The sequence below is a fragment of the Carcharodon carcharias genome, chromosome 14 (genome assembly GCF_017639515.1).
Source record: "Carcharodon carcharias isolate sCarCar2 chromosome 14, sCarCar2.pri, whole genome shotgun sequence".
In the NCBI taxonomy this organism is placed as follows: Eukaryota; Metazoa; Chordata; class Chondrichthyes; order Lamniformes; family Lamnidae; genus Carcharodon; species Carcharodon carcharias.
In genome coordinates this window covers 143,879,434-143,905,637 of record NC_054480.1, presented here as the reverse complement: position 1 = coordinate 143,905,637, position 26,204 = coordinate 143,879,434, and the positions used below count along the sequence as shown (strand labels likewise).

Sequence of the window (26,204 nt, the reverse complement as noted above, 5' to 3'; positions counted from 1 at the left end):
CAGAGTGAGCGGTAGCTTATTGCAAGAACCCCGAGTGATGCAGAGCAAAATAGGAAAAAAAACCTGGTCGGATCACACTGATAGGTAAGCAAAAATACAAAAATTGCAAAATCCTGAGTGACACAGAGTTAAGGAACTTGGTCAGATATGGGTGAGCAAAAGTACAAAAAAATAGCTGTACTTACATTATGGAATAGGTGGCAGTCCCACGGCACAGCAGTTCCATAGAGCAGCTGGAAGACAGTTGCAAGCTAAAAAACCCTATAAAAGTAAAATCGGCTGGCAGGGTTGACAGAGAAACGTGTAAGGGCACAGTAAAAAAAAAGGAAAATGCCTTTAGAGTTTAAGAGACAGGGAACCCCCTTTCAGTCGGGAAAAATAAAGTTTCTTATCAAAGACCAAAAATAGAAATCGCTACTGTTCAAGAGTTTAAGACAAACAGCGCAGGGTAAAAACAAAACAACGAAACCTGTAGAGTTGACAGCTAGTGGCTTCCAAGAAAAACGCGCACCCACCGAAACTCTCAAAACGCCAGGGTCAAAGAGACCTGCAGGGTTTAAAGAAAGAAAGAAGAAATGCTGCAGTGTTTTCTCTAAAGTTTTAAACAAGGTCCAGGATACCAAAAAAGTGCGGCAAAAATTACTGGGAGAAAACCAGCAGGCTGCAGACAGCCCCCAAGGTTCAAAATAAACAGGAACTGCAGAGTTCAAAAAGATGAAAAAGAGAGAAGAATGTGTTGCAGCTTAAATTTTTTTTTTTAAAAACCGACAGCCACGATCACTGGGAAGCCTGTCAAAAGTCAGAAAAGTGCAGGAAAATCAGTGACAGAACCGACTGCTGCAGATAGCCTGGAGTGAAAAAAATGGTTACTGCAATGACAGTCTTAAAGGGGTAATGAAATTTAAAGCTGTAACTATAGGAAAGCACAAAGAGTCATCTACAGCACATTGGAAGAGCCAAGCACATTTCTGCTATGGAAAGGGCTAATGCAGACCCAAGAGTGGGAGTCTTGATAAGACAAATTTTAATTTACAGAAGAACTGCAGGATTAAATAAGGAATAAGTAGTACAAGTTGTTAAGCTTTTATTCATCTTTGGTTCATTTGCTGATGAAGTACTCCACAGCCAACGTATAAATCCATATTCAACATTTGGTGAGATAATACAAGGCTTTGATAGATATTCTAAACTCTCAGTAAAACACAGAGTAACAAGAGGCCCCAGAGAGAGGGGGCAACCAAAAGACCCAGAGAGTGAGAGAGAGAGAGAGAGAGGGCACAAAAGACCCCAGAGCTAAGGAGTAAGATGGCAGTACAGAGTGAGCAGATGGCTATGCATGAAGGAAAGCTGAGGTAAATCAAAAGCAGCAAAATGTGTAAACATCAAATGAGGCTGTTCTACAGGAAAATGTTCTCATCAGAGCTGAACTGGAAGATTTGAAGTGTATGATTCAAGCTGAGTGTATACCTCTGAAAACACATAATACATTGAAGTCTTCAATGAACCAAACTGTTCAAGATCTGAACAAAACTTTCAGAGATGGCACAAAGGTGCCAGCCAGAGATAACAACCATCAATTCCACAGTTGGAAAATCAAAGTAGGATTGGGAAAACTTAACCAAATGTACAGCCAGGCAAAACAGCAGGCAGAAAAGGCAAGCAAAGAAGTTGCAACCCTGAAAGACTCCTCAAAGAATCAATATGTAGCCTGAAAAAACATGTGGAGCTATAAAGAATGTTGAATATTACTTCAGAAAAAAAGTGGTGCTGAAATTATCAGTAGCAACAAAACGATGCAATGGAGCCCAGAGTGAGTTGGCAAGAGGTTAACAAGAAAACAAAATTGAAAGAACTGATTGTGCCTCAAGATCAAATGCAAAAGGAATGAGTAACCATTCAGCAACATGAAGAAATGAAGACCGTCTTAAACAGCAGAATGGAAGCATGGCAGAAGAAACTCGAAGAGACTACTGAATTACAGGAAAACTCGAGATTAAGTAAGCAAGCTTCACAAAGAAAAGGAAAACCTGTTGAAAGACATGTTACCAGAATTCCTTTGGACAAAGTTTATTCCTCTGGAAAATTACGAAAAGGAAAATGAATTTAACGTCACTCTGAGCAAACTGAAGAACCAGTTGGCAGAGAAGACCCAGCAATGTTTAATATTCTAGGAGGAAGCTGAAAGCTACAAGAAACAGACTGAAGAGCTGATGAAGCAGTTGAATGAAAAATAGGAGGCATTGAAAGGAAAAGCCATAGCGGTTTTCAAGCCGTGAGTGGATAATGAAGTCATAAATTGCACAGCTACAGAACTGAAACAAGATAAGACTTCGCCAGAGAGAGACCTGGCCAGCAGTGAAACCAAATTGAAGGACAAGGATAAAGTTGCTGGCAGAGAAAGAAAAGACAGAAATATGATTGGAAAATGTCAATCTGACACTGAAGTGCAAGGAACTGGAAGGAGAAACAGCACAGGATGTCTCAGATGTGCTGAGAGCTACTGCGCTGAATGAAAAGATTCAGAAGCTTGCAGAACGATTTGCAAATAAAACAGCGAACAAATGTTTGGCTGAAATTGGGAAACAAGTGGAAATGAAGGTTCTATTTATAAAAGGTCCATGTTCAGCAAGAGCATAGCAGACACCATGGAAAAAGAAAATTTGAGTCCGCTCTAGGATTGAATGGAGTGCATTTTCCCATCAGAAGGAACGGGGCAGACCCACAGTGTTTGAAAAAAAGCAGACAAGTTTTTAAAAAAGAGAAACGCAACTTGAAGGAGTGCAAAAAGCGAATCAAATGGAGACAGTCAAGTACCAAAAACACAGAGTACTACTACCATTCCTCCAAAAATGACAGACCAAGATGTGGAAGAACTGTCAAGCCTTAAGACCATCTGAATTTATAAAGTCAGAGACTTGAGACGGGGAGAATGGACAGCAAGTAAAGATAATATTACAAATAGTTATGCTCTGTTGAAGGAGAAAATTTTCTTTGGAGAAGAGGGGGTCATATGATGTTGTATGTGCCTGCATGCCATTGTAATGTAAAGGTTTAACGTGGGACTGGAGAATTGCATCGCCCACGCTATGATGCAGAGTCACATGGCAATAGACTCAGAACAATCTAGAGAATACACTCTGGAACCTACCTGCATGGAGGTAACAGCACCATGCATGACAGTAACATGGGATCTGTAAATAGTTAAAGGTTAACAATAAAGGGTTCATGTTTAAATATGAAAGTCTCAAGATCTCATCCAGACACCTGAAGAACCCATATTACAACAACATCCTTCCCTCAATCAACATGGCCAAAAACAGATCAACTAGATAGTTCTTTCATTTCTGTTTGTTGGATCTGTGTGTAAATTGGCTGCTGCATTTGCCTATACAGCAGTGACTATTCTTCAAAAATAGTTCATAGGATAAAAAGCATTTTAGCTAACTTGAGATACTATATAAATGATGGTTACATATTCTCTTTTACAGTGACATGAAGACATTTAATACTTGCACATAGAAAAGAGCAATACACGCGGATGACTCTTACTTCAACAATTTTGTCGATGTCACAACTTTCTGTGCACTAGCTGCAGATCAACTGACCAAAATATGGGGGAAGCAATTTACACAGCCTAATTGAGAAGCAGATACCCCATTTCAGTAAAAAAAGAAATCTTCAACTCAAGTTAACAGTATTAAACTTGGATGTTTATATCCCCATTTTATTGCTGCCAGTCTCCAAACTGAGTAGTATGAACATTCTGATCTGCAATTAATTTACACCACATCACTACAGATACCTGTGAGTTAGATTATTTCTCAATATGTTCTTTGGTCCTAATAGTTAATGAGCACATGATCTGTCACCCTTAATCAGCCCTTCTTACCTTTGCTGTCTGACATCCTGCAGATCCTACTGCTCCTCCACAGCAACTGTACTGTGTTTCCCAACCACCAGGTACTGAAATGTAAACAATAAAGATTAGAAAACATTCTCACATGATTTTAAAAGGAACAAATTCTAGAATTTCATTTGCATGTTTTCTGTCAGAAGTAGAATGTTCTGATAGTGTCAATTTGTCGAACTATGTATGGGCTATTTGTAACAAAAGAATTCATGATACAAACTTATAAAATGAGATAAACTACAGCAAAAAGATTAAGGGGCATAGCATCAAAACATGCTTTAACCACTCAGTAGCTCCAAAGGTCAGGATTATGGAGCCTGGAAAGTCATTGAATTACATCGAACATACAGCACAAAAAGAGGTCATTCATGCTCATCTGTGTTGGAGTTTATACTCTAGATGAGTGCATTTGCCTCATCTTAGCATTTCAGTGCATCTTTCTATTCTTTTTTTCCTCTTACGTGCTTGCTTCAGTTTCCTTTTGAAAGCATCCAAGTTATTTCCTGGTGTAGAGAATTCCACATTTTAACTATTCTGAATAAAGCATTTTTCCTTATTTCCATATTGGATTTATTCGTACCTATCCTGTCCTTATAGCTCCTTGTTTTGGATTCTCCCACAAGTGGAAACATTCTCGCCACATTTACGCTGCTCAGCTCAATTTTAATTTTAAAAGACCCCTATCACGTCACCTCCCCAAGTCTTCTCTTTTCCAAAGAACAAAGTCCTAGACTGTTCAATCCTTCTCAATATCTATAATCTCCGCTCTAGTACCATTCTTGTAAATCTTCTATCAATTTCTCCAGTGCTTCCAAGTTCTTTTTATATACACAGTACTCTTAAGTGCCATTTGGCCAGCATCCTATACAAGTTTAAGACAACTTTACTAGTTTTAGGTTCCATACCTCTAGAAATAAACCCCAGTGTTTTGTTAGAATTTTTAAGTACTATGTTGATCTGAAGTACGAGTGATGTTTTTATTTTTCCTGCCAAAGTTCATCACCTCACATTTATCTATGTTAAAGTTCATTTACCACTTAATTGCCTGATCTGCAAGTTTTCTAAGGTTTCTTGTATAAATTATGCTGCATTCTTCCTCGGTATTAACTACAGGCCCCCCCACCGAGCTTGATATTTGCAAATTTTGTTACATTTACTTGCTTCCAAGTTCAAATTATTAATCATTAAGATAAAAGCAAAATACTGCAGATTCTGGAAATCTAAAACAAACACAAAAATTGCTGGAAAAACTCAGCAGGTCTGACGGTATCTGTGGAGAGAAAGACAGTTAACATTTCGAGTCCATATGACTCTTCTTCAGAACTGAGGAATTGAGAACAGTTAACTCGGTCTTTCTCTCCACAGATGCTGTCAGGCCTGCTGAATTTTTCTGGTAATTTTTGTTTTTGTTTTAAATTGTTAATGTCAATTACAGATAACAATGGCCCGAGCACAGATCCTTGTGAAACAATGATTTCTACTTTCCTCCAATCTAAATAACTACCTTTTACCACTACTTTTGTTAGCCAATTTGTTATTCGTTCAGCTATTTATCTTTCGCCGCACACCCTAACCTTTGTCATGAACTCCACAATTGGTTCCTTATTGAAGGCCTTTTGATAACCCAAATATATGGACATCTACTACAAAAACAGAATTACCTGGAAAAACTCAGCAGGTCTGGCAACATTGGCGGAGAAAAGAGTTGACCTTTCAAGTCCTCTTGACCCTTCAATAGAACTGAATGAATCTTAGGAAATGGGTGAAATATAAGCTGGTTTAAGGTGGGGGGGATGGTGGAGAGAGAGAGAGAGAGAGAGAATTGTGGGGGGGGCACGGGTGGTGTGGTTGTAGGGACAAGCAAGCAGTGATAGGAGCAGATAATCAAAAGATGTCACAGACAAAAGAACACAGAGGTGTTGAAGGTGGTGATATTATCTGAACAAATGTGCTAATTAAGAATGGATGGCAGGGCACTCAAGGTACAGCTCTAGTGGGGGTGGGGTGGAAAGGCTAGCAGGGCATAAAAGATTTTAAAATAATGGAAATAGGTGGGAAAAGAAAAATCTATATAAATTATTGGAAAAAACAAAAGGAAGGGGGAAGAAACAGAAAAGGGGTGGGGATGGAGGAGGGAGGTCAAGATCTAAAGTTGTTGAATTCAATATTCAGTCCGGAAGGCTGTAAAGTGCCGAGTCGGAAGATGAGGTGCTGTTCCTCCAATTTGCGTTGGGCTTCACTGGAATAATGCAGCAAGCCAAGGACAGACATGTGGGCAAGAGAGCAGGGCGAGTGTTAAAATGACAAGTGACAGGGAGGTTTGGGTCATTCTTGCGGACAGACCGCAGGTGTTCTGCAAAGCAGTCGCCCAGTTTACGTTTGGTCTCTCCAATGTAGAGACCGCATTGGGAGCAACGAATGCAGTAGACTAAGTTGGGGGAAATGCAAGTGAAATGCTGCTTCACTTGAAAGGAGTGTTTGGGCCCTTGGACGGTGAGGAGAGAGGGTGAAGGGGCAGGTGTTGCATCTTTTGTGCGGGCATGGGGAGGTGCCATAGGTGGGGGTTGAGGTGTAGGGGGTGATGGAGGAGTGGACCAGGGCGTCAACTCGCAGACACATCCTCCTATCTCTCCCTGGACCATGACCCCACCACTGAACATCAAGCCATTCTTTCCTCATCACTGACCTCATCTCCTCTGGAGATCTTCCTCCCACAGCTTCCAACCTGATAGTCGCCTAACATTGGATGGCCCGCTTCTACCTCCTACCCAAAATCCACAAACAGAACTGTCCCGGTAGACCGATCGTCTCAGCTTGCTCCTGCCCCACGGAACTCATTTTTCGTTATCTTGACTCCCTTCTCTCTCCCCTTGTCTGTCCAGTCCCTTCCCACCTACATCCGTGATTCCTCTGACACCTTATGTCACATCAACAATTTCCAGTTCCCTGGCCCCAACCGCTTCCTCTTCATCATGGACGTCCAATCCCTCTACACCTCCATCCCCCGCCAGGATGGTCTGAGGGCCCTTAGCTTCTTCCTCGAACAGAGGCCCGAACAATCCCCATCCACCACTACTCTCCTCCATCTGGCTGAACTTGTTCTCACGCTGAACAATTTCTCCTTCAACTCCTCTCACTTCCTCCAAATAAAAGGTGTGGCTATGGGTACCCGCATGGGCCCCAGCTATGCCTCTCTCTTTATGGAGTATGTGGAACATCCCTTGTTCCAGTCCTACTCCGGCCCCCTTCCACAACTCTTTCTCCGGTACATCGATGATTACTTCGGTGCCGCTTCATGCTCTCGTCGGGACTTGAAAAATTTATTAATTTTGCTTCCAATCTCCACCCCTCCATCATTTTCACATGGTCCATCTCTGACACTTCCCTTCCCTTCCTTGATCTCTCTGTCTCAATCTCTGGTGATAGACTGTCCACCAATATCCATTACAAGCCTACCGACTCCCACAGCTACCTCGACTACAGCTCCTCACGCCCGGCTTCCTGTAAGGACTCCATTCCATTCTCCCAGTTCCTTTGCCTCCGTCGCATCTGTTCCGATGATGCTACCTTCAAAAACAGTTCCTCTGACATGTCCTCCTTCTTCCTTAACCGAGGTTTTCCACCCACGGTCGTTGACAGGGCCCTCAACCGTCTCTGGCCCATCTCCCGCGCATCCGCCCTCACGTCTTCTCCTCCCTCCCAGAAACATGATAGGGTCCTCCTTGTCCTCACTTATCACCCCACCAGCCTCCGTAGGGATCGTTCCCTCCGGGATACCCTGGTCCAATCCTCCATCACCCACTACTCCTCAACCCCCACCTATGGCACCTCCCCATGCCCACGCAAAAGATGCAACACCTGCCCCTTCACTTCCTCTCTCCTCACCGTCCAAGGGCCCAAACACTCCTTTCAAGTGAAGCAGCATTTCACTTGCATTTCCCCCAACTTAGTTTACTGCATTCGTTGCTCCCAGTGCGGTCTCCTCTACATTGGAGAGACCAAACATAAACTGGGCGACCGCTTTGCAGAACACCTGCGGTCTGTCCGCAAGAATGACCCAAACCTCCCTGTCACTTGCCATTTTAAAACTCCACCCTGCTCTCTTGCCCACATGTCTGTCCTTGGCTTGCTGCATTGTTCCAGTGAAGCCCAACGCAAACTGGAGGAACAGCACCTCATCTTCCGACTAGGAACTTCACAGCCTTCCGAACTGAATATTGAATTCAACAACTTTAGATCTTGACCTCCCTCCTCCATCCCCACCCCCTGTTTCTTCCCCCTTCCTTTTGTTTTTTCCAATAATTTATATAGATTTTTCTTTTCCCACCTATTTCCATTATTTTTAAATCTTTTATGCCGTTAGCCTTTCCACCCCACCCCCACTAGAGCTGTAGCTTGAGTGCCCTACCATCCATTCTTAATTAGCACATTCGTTTAGATATCACCACCTTCAATACCTCTGTGTTCTTTTGTTCTTTTGTCTGTGACATCTTTTGATTATCTGCTCCTATCACTTGCTTGCTTGTCCCTACAACCACACCACCCGCCCCTACTTCTCTCCTTCCACCCCCACTCCCACTCCCACCCCACCTTAAACCAGCTTACATTTCACCCCTTCCCTAAGATTCACTCAGTTCTGTTGAAGGGTCTTGAGGACTCGAAACTTCAACTCTTTTCTTCTCCGCCGATGCTGCCACACCTGCTGAGTTTTTCCAGGTAATTCTGTTTTTTTTTGATTTCCAGCATCCGCAGTTTTTTGTTTTTATCTGGACATCGACTATATTATTCTCTTTCCAACACATATTCCAGGAATTTGATCAGGCTAGTTAAGCATGACTTAGCCTTTCAGAACCATGCTACCTATTGATTGCATTTTCTGAATCTAGACTCTCTTATCAGTTCTTTTAGTTTTTATTCCAGTATCTTTTCTATCACAGAACTTTGTCAGTCCTCTGACTCTGTTTCCTCGTCTAAGAAACCATTAGAGTGTCTCTGCTATCTCCCCCCTAGTTTCCTGGAGAATGTCTGGATGCAAATGATCCAAATCTGGGGTTTTATCCTCTTAGTTTTGCCAGTTGTCAATTATTTTCTCCCTTTTTATCCTAATCATACTAATCTTCTTTAAGCCTAACCTCCAATGGGGTGTCAATTTCATTACCTTTAGTAAAAGCTAAGGAAAAAGTAGTTAATCAGTATTTCTGCCATTTCTCGACCATTACTAAAACTGTCAGCCATTCAGTAGATGTAGATTGCCCTCAACTAGCCCACAGACACACAGAGGGCTATTTGAGTTTCTAGGTATAGTCTTTTGCTGTACACCAACTGATTTCTAAAATGGATGAGCTTACATCACAGATGTAAGTCAGGTAGCTTGAAGCATTAAATATAAGTTAGTCACAAATAAATCCAATAGTGAATTCAGGGGTAATTTCTTCACTCAGAGTGATCAGAATATGGAATTTTCTAACATAAGTAGCTGAGGTGAATAGCATTATATTGATAGAGTTAGATGAAGTAGGTTGGAGGAGGCTAGTGCAGAGCTTAAAAAGCAAAGGCCATTGTAATAAAAGATTTGTTTCTGTGCTCTATGTCCTACATAGTTCTATGTAACATCTTAACTCCAATACACTCACATGAATGAAGATTCTTAAAACCGGTCACAGCAAAGCAGAATTCTATTCAAATACTGACTGATGTAACATAAAACTGAGCTCTGATCATGTAACAAGCCTTTTCTTTATGATTATCATTTCCTGAATTAAATATCAAAATTGAACTCACTTTTATGTCGACGTAACCGTCCCCAGTGGTAGTTGCACTCTTCTTTGCGGATACAATCCCCACTGACAGAAACACAGTACTCAGCTCCGCAACGACAGCAGATCCTTGTTAAAGCTAAATTAAAAAAAAACACAAACGTGAAATATCTGCATATTTTAGGCAGTCAAGTGTCAATACACAAGTTTAGCCACATTATATTTCCAGAAGTTGTCATCACACATCCTTTAAGCATTTGTTAGTTCAGGTTTTCTCGCCTTCTGAAGGCATGCTTCCACAAATTCTAATGATCCTCCAAGCGGCCAAGTGAAAATCAGTTGGACATTCAATTAAGCATGGCATCATAACAGCTAATCCAATCACCCTACAGCCCAATACTTGTACCTACTAACAAGAGGTCACTGGACAGCATTTAGGATCAGGAACGTTGACCCCTCCAAGTACTACCCAGACTGAGATAAGCTTATTCAGCACAAACCAGATTGTGAAGAAAGCAGAGCTTTGCAATGCTTAAACAAGAACTTTTCTGTTTGCATAAATCATATATAGTATGCACAGCTATCAAGCATCATACCTTGAAAAACTCAGCAGGTCTGGCAGCATCGGCGGAGAAGAGTTGACGTTTCGAGTCCTCATGAGGGTCATGAGGAGTCGAAACGTCAACTCTTCTCCGCCGATGCTGTCAGACCTGCTGAGTTTTTCCAGGTAATTCTATTTTTGTTTTGGATTTCCAACATCCGCAGTTTTTTGTTTTTAAGCATCATACCTTCCCTCTTACACTTGTTGACAACACTGCAATTGTTAAAGAGCACCATGTTCCCCAATTTACTTCAAGCAATGGCACAGTAGTTCTATTTAATAATAACATAGCTGTTTTTGAATTAATCAGAGTTGAGTGACAACTGTCATTATCTGCCAGTGAGAAAATGGAAGCCCAATGCCAAGATGTCATGAAGTTGCAAGCAAAGCCTTTGGTCCTGAAGATTAGCCAGAATGCAGGAGTTGAACCTTGGGGCTCATCAGGTCAAACATTGCCAAAACATTAGATGTGTGAGACCAAGACAAGGCATTAATTTTAATTTGCCATATTAATTCATGCGTCTTTCAAATGGCTTTTAACATAATTCTTTATCCAGAGATTGTTGACAAAGCTAGATTCTAGAAAGTTGGCCTCCATCTAGTGATGCAGGAACATCACCTCACTTGTAAAAGCATTGTATCAGAGTGTGTGCAAATGTTGGGAGTTTTCCAAATGTCTTGCAGCCTATTGCACTGTGTTGGAAATGTATTCTGAAGGAGATATTTAACCTCTTGTGGTTTAATCTTTATGTTGGAAAAAGTGCCACATTGTGTGTTTTTACTTCAATGTATTACCGCATGGAAATAAATTTTACTATCAGATTTAAACTGATTTCATCAGTTTGAGTGTGTGTGGAGTTGCCTGCCTGTTGAGTGGGCACGAACAAGATTGGCATCTCACACAGGCCTCTGGTGTAGAAGAGTTATTGGCCCGTAACTTCCGGGCTCTCCAGCGTCGGATTCGTGGGGTACCGTAAATATATGCTGGGGAATCCCCAGGTAAGGGTTTGCATGGCAGTTGCCCAGAAATGCACACTTCCTCTGGGCAATTACGCTGTGCTGGGAACCATCTGAAAATGTGGTTTAAATTGCTAAATTCGGGTAATTACCGCGTCCCCCTCCCCCCCCCTACCAAGACCTCCGACTGATGGAGCCACCCCCCCCACCCCACAAATCCTATGCAGTTACCTTCTCCCTGGCCTGTTAATTTCCCTGACTCTTTAAATTTAACTGCTTGATGGCAGCAAGTGCCATAAAAAGGGGGTGTGGTGTCACTGAATACGCTGCAGCTATAGTTTGTGGGGGGCCTGCGAGGAATCTGTTGATGCAGGCCCCAAGCAGCTCCAGTGAAAAGAAGTGGCAACGTAATTTAAGGCCAGGTAAGTAGGTATTTATTTCTTCTAATTTCTGTGGGCCAGCACTTTCCGACATTAGTCAGAGGTTATAGCCCATTGTCTTATTCACATCACACAAGTTTTAATTCATTGAAAATATCAGGTCTACAAATTGGAATTTCCTATTCAAAAGAAAGCCGTAGAGTCAGAGAGTCATTTAGAGCACAAAATGGGTACAAGGTGATTGAAACACTCAACTTTTCTCAGTTTTTAACAATCCAGATTACTCAAGTCACACATTCTAACCATTAGATTATTGGAATGAATTTTATCACCAAGTTTTAAGCATCAGCAAAACTAATGAATAATCTACAATCTAGCTAGACAGCCTAGGTCTTCCAAAATAGCATAACTCGCCATAAAATAAAGTCTATTGTCACCATTCTCATGAGCACTGTATGGACGCACACCATACCCTACTTCTACAAACTGAAGGCGTAGAACTTCAGTAGCAATTGCTTGTTACTCTGCAACCCAATAATTATTTGTCAAGCATGGGTATAGACGTAGGCTGTCTAGCTATAGCTGAAGCAAATAATTATCAATGTCTCTCTATTGTATGTAGAATTATCAGTGGATCTGTTACCACCATCCAGGGCAGAGTATCCCATATTTCTTTGTGCACAAGATGCAATCTGCACAAGCTATAAGTTTATGTATGAGAGCTAGTCTATTATTCGTCTTTGAATTGTAACAACTATCATTCCTTATTCAGTCTATGTCACTGAGGGTTGATCAATTGTGGGCACCCACTTCACAAGATTCTACACATACAAAGAAATTGAGTTGTATTTTTAATACCAATAAATCTGATTTCTTTACGTCTAAGCTACAACTTAGAACATGCACTTAAAGTGTCCAATTTGCCACTTTCTTCCAAACAGGTGATAACATCAATGCTTAGTAATTGGCTATAAAATGCAGCTTTCCAACTGATCGTCTTTACATGCGCTTTCACAGCCAAGGAATCCAGCAGGATAATTTAATTCATTTGATTGAACTTATCTTTTACAAGACCAAAAGTTTTTGGTAAAGTTAAACATATTATGTACTGCTCTTTGGGTGTAATAAATGTGACACACAAATAAGCTAATTTTTCATGTGTTTGGTAGTGTTGTAAATAATTTACTCAACCAGCAAAGCTATTAAAGATAACAGTCTCTTATTTTTAGAAAATATGTTTGAAATTTGATGTTTGCCAATTATGGTATTCTACAAGTGTGATGTGCCTCAAATAATTCTAAAACAAAACCATAAAGGAGCCTGGAATTTATATTTTTTTTCAGAGAACTGAGCAAGACTCATAGCTAAAATAAGGAAAAAAAGGATATATATAGAGATGTGTATTATATTTCCAATGATGGCAAAGAATTATGTTTAAAAGTATTTGAAAGCACCATTAACTTTTTGATATCTACAGGTCGGATATTCTTCATCTGTAAATCCGAAAACTGAACACATCCAAAAACCGCACAGTTTTTGAACCCCATCGACCTTTAGCCTCTGACCCGAGCCGACATGACCTGATCTGATCCTCGCCAACCGCACCCAACCTTTGGCACAGGAAGTCTCTGACCCAAGCCAACATCAACCTTGCCGATGGCACCTGAACTTTCGTGCAGGAAGTCTAGTTGCTTGTCTGCACTGTTTACCCTGTGAACCCTCTCACAAGCAGAATCACAGATGGTGCCACATGTGGGAAATTATAGGCACCCTGTATTTATTATTCAGTGGTACATCTTACTTTTCTACCCATTTTATTTATTTTAGACCATAGCTAGCTTAGGCTTCGGTCATTGTACTGGAAGTTGCCCTAGGCCTATATGCAGAATCTGAAAACCAAAATTACTTGAAATCCGAAATGCAATCAGCCCCAAGGGTTTCAGATAAGGGATACCGTACCTATATTAAAAGGCTTACACCTGCTCATAATCTCTGTTTATAGAACGTTCCACTGTCATACTTGAAAATGTTTCCTTCATAAAACCCAATGTCGATATTTATGGTAGACATTATTTACCGGCTGTAATCACAGTGTTCCACATTTGGTGGCGCTGCAGCACCTCAATTTTGCAAGTCTATCTCCTCCACTTGTAAGCAGAGAAACTTCAATACTTGAGCCAACTCTACTAACTTTTCCGAACTGCCATAAGTTGTGATTTAATGATATTTGAAATCAAAATATTATGTAAAAATTATATAGAAGTTAAGGATAAACTTTGAGATTCCTAAACAGGGACTCAATTACATAAATGCACCATGGTATAATTAATTTCCTGCCCTCCGTCCCAATTTCACTTGGTCATAACTCCTCGCATGCATCATCATCAGATATTTGATTAGTACAAATTGATTTTAAAAAGCCATTATGCAAATGCCTCTTTGTTTTAACTGGTAAGGCCAGTTTTATGTTCTTTTGTGTGGGCAACTTATTTAGGTAGACAAGTAACAGGCATAATCTGGACACCTAGAACTGAATCACTTGCAGAAGTTTTAGAAATTTAATTTTTTTTACACTATTAAGCTGTAAAAAGTCCACAGGGTGTTTCTGCCATTAGGAAGCATGTCCACGCTCATTTAAGTCAGATAGCTCAGCTAGTTTTGGTAGTTAGCAACTGAATTAGTCAATCTAAGCTTCAGCAGCAGTAGAAGAGTTACAAATTGGCCTAGAGCAGAGAAAATTTTATCTCCTGATCACTATCCAAAAACCCATGCTGGAAAAGTGTGAGAGTATAAACTTGCAGAATGGATGATTCATTGGCAAATGAATTTCAATAACACCTTGCAGTTATATAGTGTTTTAAAGAAATAAAACGTTCCAAGGCACTCCCACAGAAGCATTATAAAACAAAATATGACACCATGCCACATAAGGAGATATTGCATCAGATGACAAAAGACTTGGTAGATTTGAAGTGGCTTAAAGGTGGAAAGTGGGATACAGAGGCAGAGAGGCGTAGGGAGGGAATTTCAGAGCTTAGGGCCTAGACAGGTGAAGGCACATCCAATGGTGGAGTGGTTAAAATTGGGGATGCTCAAGGGACCAGAATTGGATGAGTGCACTTATTTCAAAAGGCTGTGGGGCATGAGGCGATTCCAGAGATAGGGAGGAGCCAGGTCATGGTGGAATTTGAAAACTAGGATGAGAATTTTAAAATCATTGCTTGACTGGGAGCCAATGTAAGCCAGAGGAGATGATGGCACCATGGTAATGTCACTGGACTGATAAGAGACCCAAGGCCCAGGCTAATACTCTGGGGGCATGGGTTCAAATCACACCAAGGAAGCTACTGGAATTTAAATTCAATTAATAAAGCTGGAATATAAAGCCAGTCTCAGTAATGGTGACCATGAAACCATTGCCGATTAATGTCCTTTAGGGAAGGAAATCTGCCATCCTTACATGGTCTGACCTACATGTGACTTCAGACCCGCAGCAAGGCGGTTGACTCTTAACTGCCTTCTGAAAAGGCCAAGCAAGCCACTTAGTTCAAGGGCAATTAGAGATGGGCAACAAATGCTGGCCTTGCCACACCGCATGAGCAAATAAAAAAATGTGGGAGATCAGCCAGGAACGTGTTGGAATATTACAAAGGTATATGTATATGACCAAGGTTTTCAGCAGATGAGCTGAGACAGGGCAATGTTACTGAGGGGGAAACAGGTGGTCTTAGAGATAATGCGAATATGTGGTTGGAAGCTCATGCAGGGTCAAATATGAAATGAATGTAGCTAAGTGTGAGGTGGTGCATTTGGGTAGGAGGAATAAAGAGGCCATAAGCTGCCTGAATAGTACAAGTCTAAACTGGGATGACGAGCAAAGGGGTTTGGGGATGCAAATAAGCATGTCACTAAAAATAGCAATTTATTAATAAGCCATTGAGATAAAACAAATCAAGCAGTGGGGCTCATTTCTAGAGGGAGAGAATTGAAAAGCAGGTAAGTCATGTTGAACCTGTATAGAATCTTGGTTAGACCACACTTGGGAGTGGTGTATAGTTTTGGTATCCATATTATAAACAGGATATACAGGCATTACAAAGTTGCCAAAAAAACAGCTGCAAAGGTGATATCAGAAAGGAGAAATTATAACTATCTGGAAAGGCTGAACAGGCTGGGGCTCTTTTCTGTAAAAATAAACATCAGAGAGGCAACCTGAGACATAGAGACAGAGAATATTTCCACTTGTAGTGTATTCAAAACCCAGGGACCATAGATACAAGAGTCACTAACAAATTCAATAGGGAATTCTGGAGAACCATTTTTACCCGAAGAGTGGTAAGAATGTGGAATGAGTTAGCAGAAGGAGTAACTGAGGAAAATAACTCAGCTAAGGAAAAACTAGAGAAATGCATGAGGGAGAAAAGATTGGCTGAGTATGCTGAAAGAATTAGATGAAATGGGAGGTGGTTTGTGTGGAGCATAAATGCTGGCATAGACCAGTTAGGCTGAATGGTCTTTTCCTGCGCTGTAAACTTAACGCAATGTCTGGTGACGGTGGCTCAGCTGTGATATATTTACAGCCAAATAGTCCACCATGATTCAGACCGGGGGTTTCTGCATGTTTTCCACCCAGATACCAGTGCACTGGGTAGCATTGACCATAATAGCAAAAAATATCATGGAAGTTAAAATGTAAGCCAGCTATACCCACAGCCACTTACACTTCAATCTCTGTGATTTATTATACTGATTCAAAAATCAGTTTGCCCAAAGTAGTCCCCAACCACTAAACTGGCCGCTCCCCCAGTTTGGCATGGTGAGTTTCCAGAGATTGTGCATCTGAAATTATCCCAAATGTCACAGATGCCTGTGGTTACGTTAATTCATCAAGACCGGCAGCTGCAGCAACCAGCAGTCAACTGAAGCCTCACTCAGGTTTGTTTTTACCCTGATACAACAATTACTTTAAATTCCGTTTAAATAAGTTCCAATTCAGTCAACTGCTCGGTACAAGATTTTTTCTTATTTGTTCATGGGATGTGGGGATAGCTTATTGCCCATCCCTAATTGCCCTCAAGGTGGTGGTGGTGAGCTGCCTTCTTAAACCACTGCAGTCCACATGGTATAGATACACCCACAGTGTGTTAGGGAGGGAGTTCCAGGATTTTGACCCAGCAACAGTGAAGGAATGGAGATATATTTCCAAGTCAGGACGGTGAGTGGCTTGGAGGGGAACTTACAAGGTGTGGTGTTCCCATGTGTCTGCTGCTCTTGTCCTTCTAGGTGGTAGCAGTCGTGGGTTTGGAAGGTGCTGTCTAAGGAGGCTTGGTGAGTTCCTGTAGTGCATTTTGTAGCTGGTACATGCTGCTGCCACGATGTGTTGGTGGTGGAAGGAGTGCCAATCAAATGGGCTGGCTTGTCCTGGGTGGTGTCAAGCTTCGAGTATAGCTGGAGCTGCACTCATCCAGGCAAGTGGAGCGTATCCCATTACCCTCCTGACCTGTGACTTGTAGATGGTGGACAGGCTTTGGGGAGTCAGAAGGTAAGTTATTTGTCGCAGGAATCCTAGCCTCTTTTGTAACCACAGTATTTATATGGCAAGTCCAGTTCAGTATCAGGTCACTGCTAACCCCCAGGATGTTGATAGTGGGGGATTCAGTGATGGTAATGCCATTAAATGTCATGGGGCAATGGCTGGATTCTCTCTTGTTGGAGATGATCATTGCCTGGCACTTATATAGCTTGAATGTTACTTGCCAGCTGTCAGTCTAACCCTAGATATTGTCCAGGTCTTGCTGCACTTGGACATGGACTGCTTCAGTATCCGAGTGCCGCGAGTGGTGCTGAACATTGTGTAATCATCAGCGAACATTCCCATTTCTGACCTTATGATGGAAGGTCACTGATGAAGCAACTGAAGGTGGTTGGGCCGAGGACACTACCCTGAGGAACTCCTGCAGTGACGTTCTGGAACTGAGGTGATTGACGTCCAACAACCACAACCATCTTCCTCTGTGCTAGGTATGACTCCAACCAGCTTTCCCTCAATTCACATTAACTCCAGTTTTGCAAGGGTTCCTTGATGCCACACTCGGTCAAACACTGCCCTGATGTCAAAGGCAGTCATTCTAACCTGACCTCTGGAGCTCAGCTCTTTTGTCCATGTTTGAACCAAGGCTGTAATGAGGTCAGAAGCCAAGTGATCCTGGCGGAACCCAAACTGAGCTTCAGTGAACAGGTTATTGCTAAGCAAGTGCTGCTTGATTGCACTATTGATGACCCCTTCCTTCATTTTATTGATGATCGAGAGTAGACAGATGAGGCGCCGATTGACCGGGTTGGATTTGTCTTGCTTTTTGTGGACAGGACATACCTGTGCAATTTTACATATTGTTGGGTAAATGCCAGTGTTATAGCTGTATTGGAACAGCTTGGCTAGGGGCGTAGCAAGTTCTGGGGCACGTCTTCATTATTACTGATGGAATATTGTCAGGGCCCATGGCCTTTGCACTATCCAGTGCCTTCAGCTGCTTCTTAATATCATGTGGAGTGAATCAAATTGGCTGAAGACTGGCACCTGCGATGCTGGGGACCTCCGGAGAAGGCTGAAATGGATCATTCACACTGCACTTCTGGCCGAAGATTCTTGCAAATGCCTCAGCCTTATCTTTTGCACTGATGTGCTAGGCTTTCCCATCATGGAGATCATCAACTCCAGTGGAGTTGTTTAATTGTCCACCATCATTCATGACTGGATGTGGCAGGACTACACAACTTAGATCTGATCCACTGGTTATGGAATTGCTTAGCTCTATCACTTGCTGCATATGCTGTTTGGCCGCAAGCAGTCCTGTGTTGTAGCTTCACCAGGTTGACACCTCATTCTTTAGAGATGCCTGGTGCTGTTCCTGACATGACCTCCTGCACTCTTCATTGAACCAGGGTTGATTTGCTGGCTTGGCAGTAATGGTAGAGTGGGAGATATGCCGGACCATGAGGTTACAGATTGTAGTTGAGTACAATTCTGCTGCTGCTGATGGCCAACAGTGCCTCATGATTGCCCAGTCCAGAGTTGCTAGACCCGTTTGAAATCTATCCCATTTACCATGATGGTAGTGCCACACAACACAATAGAGGGTATCCTCAATATGAAGACAGACTTTGTCTCCACAAGGACTATGCAGTGGTCACTCCTACCGATACTGTCATGGACAGATGCATCTGTGGCAGGCAGTTTGGTGAGGATGAGGTCAAGTATGTTTCCCCCTCATTGGTTCCCTTGCCACCTGCCACATTCTAGCAGCGATGTGCTTTAGGACTCAGCCAGCTCGGCCTGTATTTGTGCTACTGAGCCACTCTGGGTCCATCACCCAGAGTCCATTCTGTGCCCTTGCCACCCTTAGTGTTTCCTCCAAGTGGTGTTCTCCAAGTGGAGGAGTACTGATTCATCAGCTGGAGGGTTGGGGTGAGGGGGGAGGGGGGTTGCAGGCGGTATGTGGTAATCAGCAGGGGGTTTCTATGTTTGACCTGATGCCATGAGGCCTCTTGGGGTCCAGCGTTGATGTTGAGGACTCCCAGGGCAATTCCCTCCTGACCACTGTGTCCCCACCTCTGCTGGGTCAGTCCTGCCAGTGGGGCAACATATACCCAGGGATGTTGAGGGTGGTGTCTGGGACATGGTCATACTCATAGAATCATATCTTACAGACAATGTCAGGCACTCTTCAGTGAACCAGACTAGTCTGTGAGACAGCGCTCCCAATTTTGGTACAAGCCAAAAGGAGTTAGTAAGGAGGACTTCAGTCATCATTTCCGGTGCCTTCAGTCACCGATGACTTCAGACATCGTTTCCGGGTGGTGTCTCCACTTTCGTTCCTTATTGACCTTTTAGCCATTTGATGCAATGCAGTGGCTTGCTAGGCCATTGCAGAGGGCATTTAACTTGGATTCACATGTAGGCCAAACTAGGTAAGCACAGCAGATTTCCTTCCTTAAAGGACATTAATGAACCAGATGGGTTTTTACGACAATCGGCAATGGTTTCATGGTCAGATTTCAAATTCAAATTTCACCTCAGCCATAGGATTTGAACCTGGGTCAAATAGTCTCTGGATTACAAGTCCAGTGACAATACCACTACGCCATCGCCTCTCCCTATTGACCAATAGTCAATTGAAACCACTGGTCTGGTTCTTCAGCTGCAGCAATTATTTAAACTGAATATGTTCAGGTTAAGTTTAATTCAGCAATCTTGTGGCCCTATTGTCCATGTTCCAATCAATATTCAATTATGTTTGATTTCACTGCTGTTTTGCACTAATTCATGGGAGATTTTATGTTTTGGGTTTAGGCAAATGAGTTTGTGCAGAACCTGGTGTACAACTTCACCTTGGCAAAACTGGTGCAACGTCCAGTGAATTTTCTCGATTCCACTCCGAGTGGAAACTCCAGGGCCTGAATTTTTAGCTTGGCAGGCAAGCGGGTTCGGCGGTCCTGGGAGGTACTGGAAACGGACTGCCCACCGCAATCAGCACCCGACCGTGATTTCACAATGGCCGGCCAATTCACAGCCAGCCAGCCAGCCAGCCAGCGTGAAACGGGCGCTGAAAAGCTCAGCGCTGCTGGGGTAGGGGCGGGAGGAGGGAGGGTGATGACGTTCCTGCGGGCGAGCGCTGAGAGAAAGCTCCCTGAAGGCAGAGAGCTGCCTCAGGGAGCTGCAGGCCCGAAAACCACACGAACGGGGAATGACGTTGGGATGCTCGCCCGATGTCTTTTCGGGCAATTTTATGCCGGGGGCACGCCTGCCCACAGGGTGTAAAGTTCTGCCCTGGGTCTCAGTCTAGATGAGGGATGTCCAAACCCTGGCTCGTGAAGCAGTAGCCTTGTCAATCCACACAATCCGGCTGAGCCTTCCAGCAGCCAAAAGGCTAGGTTCAGGCTCTCACACACACAATTTTCACTTGAGCATTACCTTGGATGGCAATTAACAACAAATGTTTCTAAAATAATGACATTCGGCCAATATGACAAGTTTGGGATGCTTGACTCTTAAAAAGCTGCTCTGGCATCATCAGAGCGGCTGGAGGAGGAGGAGCAGATATAAAAACAAGTCTGAGATATTAGAGGCTACGGTGAGCAGAGTATTATTTCAGGTGATTAAAAAGCAGTTAGGGGAATGTAAAACTGCCACTGAGCTTTACAGTAAAGAGTGAAAATTCTAGATTGCAAGATATGCAAGGGAAATTTGTCACAACTTCAAAATTCCAGCTCTACAGTTTTGTTTGGCCATTGACAACAGAAGCTATTTTGCTTATGCTAGAATTCAGAATTTGTCGGTTTGCTTATTATGAGCACTTTAATTTTCACAGTACAAAATTAAAAGGTATCTGAAAGAAATAAATCTGTTGAACCCAGTTATGGGGTCCTTTTTTTAAAAAAAAAGAACTTTTACTGTTAATATACATTTACTTACAGTCATTGTTATTCTTTCTCTCATCCTGATTATAAAGCACTGCAATACCAGGCTTCTCTGGATGAGGTCTTGGGTAGGAATTTTCTTGCAATTGCTCTTCTGTTAAAACATACTCTGTCAGCTTCTTGTACAGCACGGTGCCTGCAATGAAATAAATTTGCATCATGTTTGAGACAAGTTGCACAGTAATCATGTTATCTTTAGGATCCAAGTTTGAATCCAGCCCAAACTGGGTCGGACTACTCTCCCCCCACAGCTGTAATGAAATTAGTTTCAACAGTCTAGATCTTCTTCCTCGTGTATGGAAATGCGCAGCACAACACCGATCAAAATTTGTCAGTAAATTGACAGTTTAATTCCAAGCTGAAATAAGGATGCTACACTGTTGCTTTAGGCATAATAACGTGAGATTTATTTTGAATCATTCCAATTCTACCATTGAATTTGAAGGCCTTGATGTTAAATTGCTTAAATGTAAAAACAATCTGGCCATGATATTTTTCCCCACAAACTTCACCCCAAATATAGATCCAGTATATTTTTGTTTACATTTTAACAAGGTTCTGCTGATGGTGTAAAAAAATGTTCCATAGTCATTCTTATTTTGGAGAAGCAAGTCCAATTTATCTTAGTGCGATTTCATTGTATTTTCCCAAGTTTTTCACAATTTTGGCTAAGGGTCAATTTAGAGCTTACCTATACAAAATGGGCACATGGAAAGTCCTGGAACGCGGCAGTTCAAATAGCCTCACCTCTTGCAGTAAGGGAGATAGTTATTCATAATTATATTTTGCTCTGTGCATTGGGTAGTTTAGTCACCATTTTTATATTTTTGGGTTTTTTCTTAATACTTTATTATTCTTGTTGCTGATATTCAAATTGGATAAGACAAAATGGTCAAGATGGGCATTCTTTTCAGGATTCCAAACATACTATATCATGTAGTCAACAGCTCATGAAAGAGCCAACAAGGGCAGATGCATGACACCTGAAGCATTTTATTTGCCCTCTTCATTACCTCAAGTACTATCTCTATAACAACTTTTGCATGTACTTCAATGTCATAGGGGAATCCAAACTATAACTTCTCTTTTCTCCTGCAGATTCTGCCAAACCTGCTGTTTTTATTCCAGTTTTCCAACATTTACGTTTTTTTTTAAAAACATGTCCTTCGGGACTCAGCCAGCTCAGACATTAGTGGTGCTATCAAATCACTCTAGGTGATGGGCATAAAAGTTTCTCACCCAGAGTAAGTTACTGATGAATCAGTGCTCCTCTACACAGGAAAGCACTTGGGAGAAGCACCGAGGATAGCAAGGGCACAGCAGGAAGAGCAATCTGCTCTCAGTTTAACTTTTTAATCCCTCATATAATTGTGGTGAATCTGCACTATACCCTCTTGAAAGGCTGACCCTGATCTTCGATGCCCAATATTAAATATTGTACTGGAGATGGAGTCTGGCGAAGGCTCTGTATAACTAAAGAATTACTTCCTCACATTTGTATTTTTTGATAGACTAGAATCCAAGCTCAATTCCTCATTTCCCAACTATTTAATTCAGATTCAGATGCAAGAAACTTTGGCATAAGGTAAGCATATTGACAGGCTACCTCTGTGTTGCCAAGACCTGCAATTCACCACATGGAATGCAGCGGTTCAAGGTGGCGGCTCACCACCATTTTCTCAAGGGCAATTAGGGATGGGCAAAAAATGCTGGCCTAGCACTGACACCCACACCCTGCAAAAGAATTTTTTAAATAAGTTCCACATTTTGCCATAAAACCAACGGCATATTTTGCATGTAGATGCTGCAAATAAGTCTGAAGAAAAAATTTCCCCAGTGTTTGGGGGCTTTGAATGACGATTAAGAGCTATGTAGAAACACCATACACTACTTGCACTTCATTGGAACATTGGAGTCATTCCCGTCTTTCATCCCTTCTCAATAGAGTCCCAAAAAAGTTGGGTTTAAAAAGTTGGCACCTACCAAAGCTGTAATTGGAACAGATGCCGCTACCTTTATTGTGGACAACATTGCTCTACTCCTTTTTCTATAGATAGACTCAGAAAGTCTTTTGTCTATCCTTGATTGCTATCCAACAACTACTTCTGCAAAGTCCATTTGTGTGGACAAGATCAGTCTGAAATGTAATATCCCCCCTGGAAAAACAGCCTAGCAACATTCCCAGTTATGGATCACACTTGAAATAGTGAGAGCAAAGGTCTTATTCAGTAAGGCCCTAAGAATCAGTCCTTTCAGACAGCAGGTTGAGAATGCAGTAATAAAACCAAAAGAAAATGGTGGTTATTTCCATTTAAATGCCTAGAAATGGAAAACCAAAAGTGAAGTTTAGCAAATGTTCTCAAAAGTACCTAATTGAGCTACACAAATGCATTTTGAGATTGCAACTTGTACGTTTGAGCAATGACCTCAATCATCTCAGTTCATATGCTTGGAAATTCTTATTTTCCTTTCAGTATTTAATGACCAAATGGTATTATAACATTCAGATAGCTGGATATTTATATCTTATTTTATGGCAACCAAATTGTGGGCTCAACTTGCAAGTTCAGGATACATGAGGAATTGAAGCATGATAATGAAGTCAGTTAGAAAGACTGTAATCAAAACCCAAGGAGGTTAAGGTATCATTAATCCACAACAAAGTTGACAGTAGTATATGACTGACCAGAATCTAGTTGACAGCCTTTGCAGTTCACTCCTAGATGCTGTTACCAATCTTCAAAGATTTATAGTACAACACATAATATGCATGTGATAGATAGGGGCTGCTGCTAATCTTCTGCCAGTGCTACTTTGGCACTGGCCAGATTAAACTTGCCTCTCAATTTCTTCTCTTCCTGTGTTGAAGGGCCTGATTTTTATTCAGTACCTCCCCAGCATCATGACGAAGATCAGCAATGCGCTCTGCTCAGAGCCACAATACAGCATATTGGGAGTTTCAATTCACTATATTATCACATTATATGCAGGTTCCAACTTAGACTGAGTAAGAACAGATAAATATGTTAGAAACCTTCACTCACCTGTAAGTTCAACATCTTGCTGCTTTCCAGATCTATTTAGAGTGAAACTTGTCTTCATGGCCAACTTTCCCCCAAGCAATGTTTCATGTGACTGGACTTTCTTGTTTGCACATACAGCAGCAGGCTCTGAGTGAATACACAGAATTAATCAGAACCCTTTGCGAGTACTCAAAACAAGTCTGTAATGAATGGCATTCCAGGAGGAAACAAACTATACAGTGAAACACTAAATGTACATCTCCACCACAGAGACATTTTTTCTCTGGTTTGCTTTCCACCAACAGTTTTCTCTATTATAGCAAACATGAAGCAATGCTTGTTGTTCCACCAAGAAGCACCTGGCTCTGAACGGTGTCAGTTGACAAAATTTTCAGTAATGTGGTTTACTAATTCCATACATTTCACACTTCCTACATACTTCACCTCCAAGTGTCCATAGTTTGAAACACAGATTATATAAATGTTATTGAACTTGGTTATTTAATAAATTGCTGTTTTGCAAAAACTGTCAGTTTCACATGGAAAGTAAAAGGCATGAGGATTAGTAGACTGGTGTTTTACCTGAAAGCACACATTCTTAGAACATGAATCTACTAAACACCTCGCTGTCTCAGTGTAAACAGCTAAGCAGCATCTGGGTACTCAGAAACTAAGAATACCAAACTGCTTTTAAACAGTGTGAGGGTGGTATTCATTTAACATAAATTCAGCAATTGGTTTCCATTTGCAACACCAAATGAACGTAGCATGAATCAAGTGCCAAGGTCCTGAAATACTCTGGAGTGAAGCAGATTGGGATGACACCCACTGCGGAATCTCAGTTTACTTTCTTTCACTCTCAGGTTGAACACCGAAGCCAGACTCAGGCAGAAACTACAAGCCAAACCACTTCATAGTGCCAAACACTCCCTTAAAAGCCCAATTATTCAATGTAAAAATTAACTAGTTCAGAAATGCCTTTCAATAAAGTGTTTAAATATTTGTTAAATTAAATCAAGATGTCTCTGAATGCTGGCAGATTTGTTGCAGAATCTATAGTTTGTTAACATAGTAATTATCTGTTGAAGGGTCATGAGGACTCGAAACGTCAACTCTTTTCTTCTCTGCTGCCAGACCTGCTGAGTTTTTCCAGGTAATTCTGTTTTTGTTTTTAACTATTTACACCTCCTTGTTTTAAATATCTGACAGGTTGTGCAAGATTGGGTATCAGACTGCATCAATATCTTGCTGTCTTTTTTTTTTCTCTATATGATTTCACCGGGAAATAAATTTGATCAAGTAGATTTAGCATACAACTGGATCCTTTCAAAATGACACAAGAATATCGGCATACCAACTATTCTCCAGTAACTAAAAGATTGCAATTAGTAGTTATCTGTTAAACTTTAACAACGCTAATCAATACTTGGTGGAGAATGAAGATGGAAGTTTCAGTTCATAAAGGACACACAATCCGCTTACGAAACCTGCTCTCCTGATGTACACTTAAATAACAGTTTTGAATAAAAGCTCAATCTGCAATAGGGATTTCTGCCGGCACCCACCTTTGCCCCTTAGATTTTTCCAGTAGATCAACAAACACTGTACCTCTCCACATTTCACTCTAGATTGTCCTTTCAATCGTAAACAAGGCCCTTCCATCCATGACATATTGTGGATAATAGCATAACCACCATGGATTGGCAGAAACTTGGCTCATGGGCAACGGCATCTTGCTCCTTACTGAGGCCTCCCCACATGGTTATACTTTCCATCACCTTCCCTGCCCAAATTGCCAATGGTAGTTTGGCATTATCAAATTACACTGCTATTCCTCCCTGTTCCTCTGGCACCTTCGACCCAGCTCGTCACTCCTTTAAAATTTTCATTCTCTATTATGTTCCCAGTTCCATCCTGAATTTTTCCCCAGATGCCCCACCGCCCCCCCTCCCTCAGCCTCTCACCGTACTTCTCCCAATACTCTAATTTCAATCTTCATCTCAACTCACTCCTCTGATCTCACTCCCAATCTTTCTAAACTGCCCCCTCCGTTTAAACGGCATCATAATAATGGACACCCCTTTGAGGTTGCCATCTCAC

The 26,204-nt window shown here is 41.8% G+C and overlaps 1 protein-coding gene across 3 annotated transcripts in view; it reads right to left on the bottom strand.

Moving 5' to 3' along the window:
* rexo1 (REX1, RNA exonuclease 1 homolog) overlaps positions 1-26,204 on the bottom strand; it is a 108,946-nt gene that overhangs the window by 19,731 nt on the left and 63,011 nt on the right. For all 3 annotated transcript variants that reach the window (XM_041204467.1, XM_041204468.1, XM_041204469.1), the window contains exons 8-11: positions 24,126-24,251; positions 21,077-21,217; positions 9,692-9,805; positions 3,890-3,963 (exon numbers count right to left, since the gene is read on the bottom strand). In XM_041204467.1, coding sequence (XP_041060401.1) covers positions 3,890-3,963; positions 9,692-9,805; positions 21,077-21,217; positions 24,126-24,251 — 455 coding nt within the window. The remainder of the gene's footprint in view (positions 1-3,889; positions 3,964-9,691; positions 9,806-21,076; positions 21,218-24,125; positions 24,252-26,204) is intronic.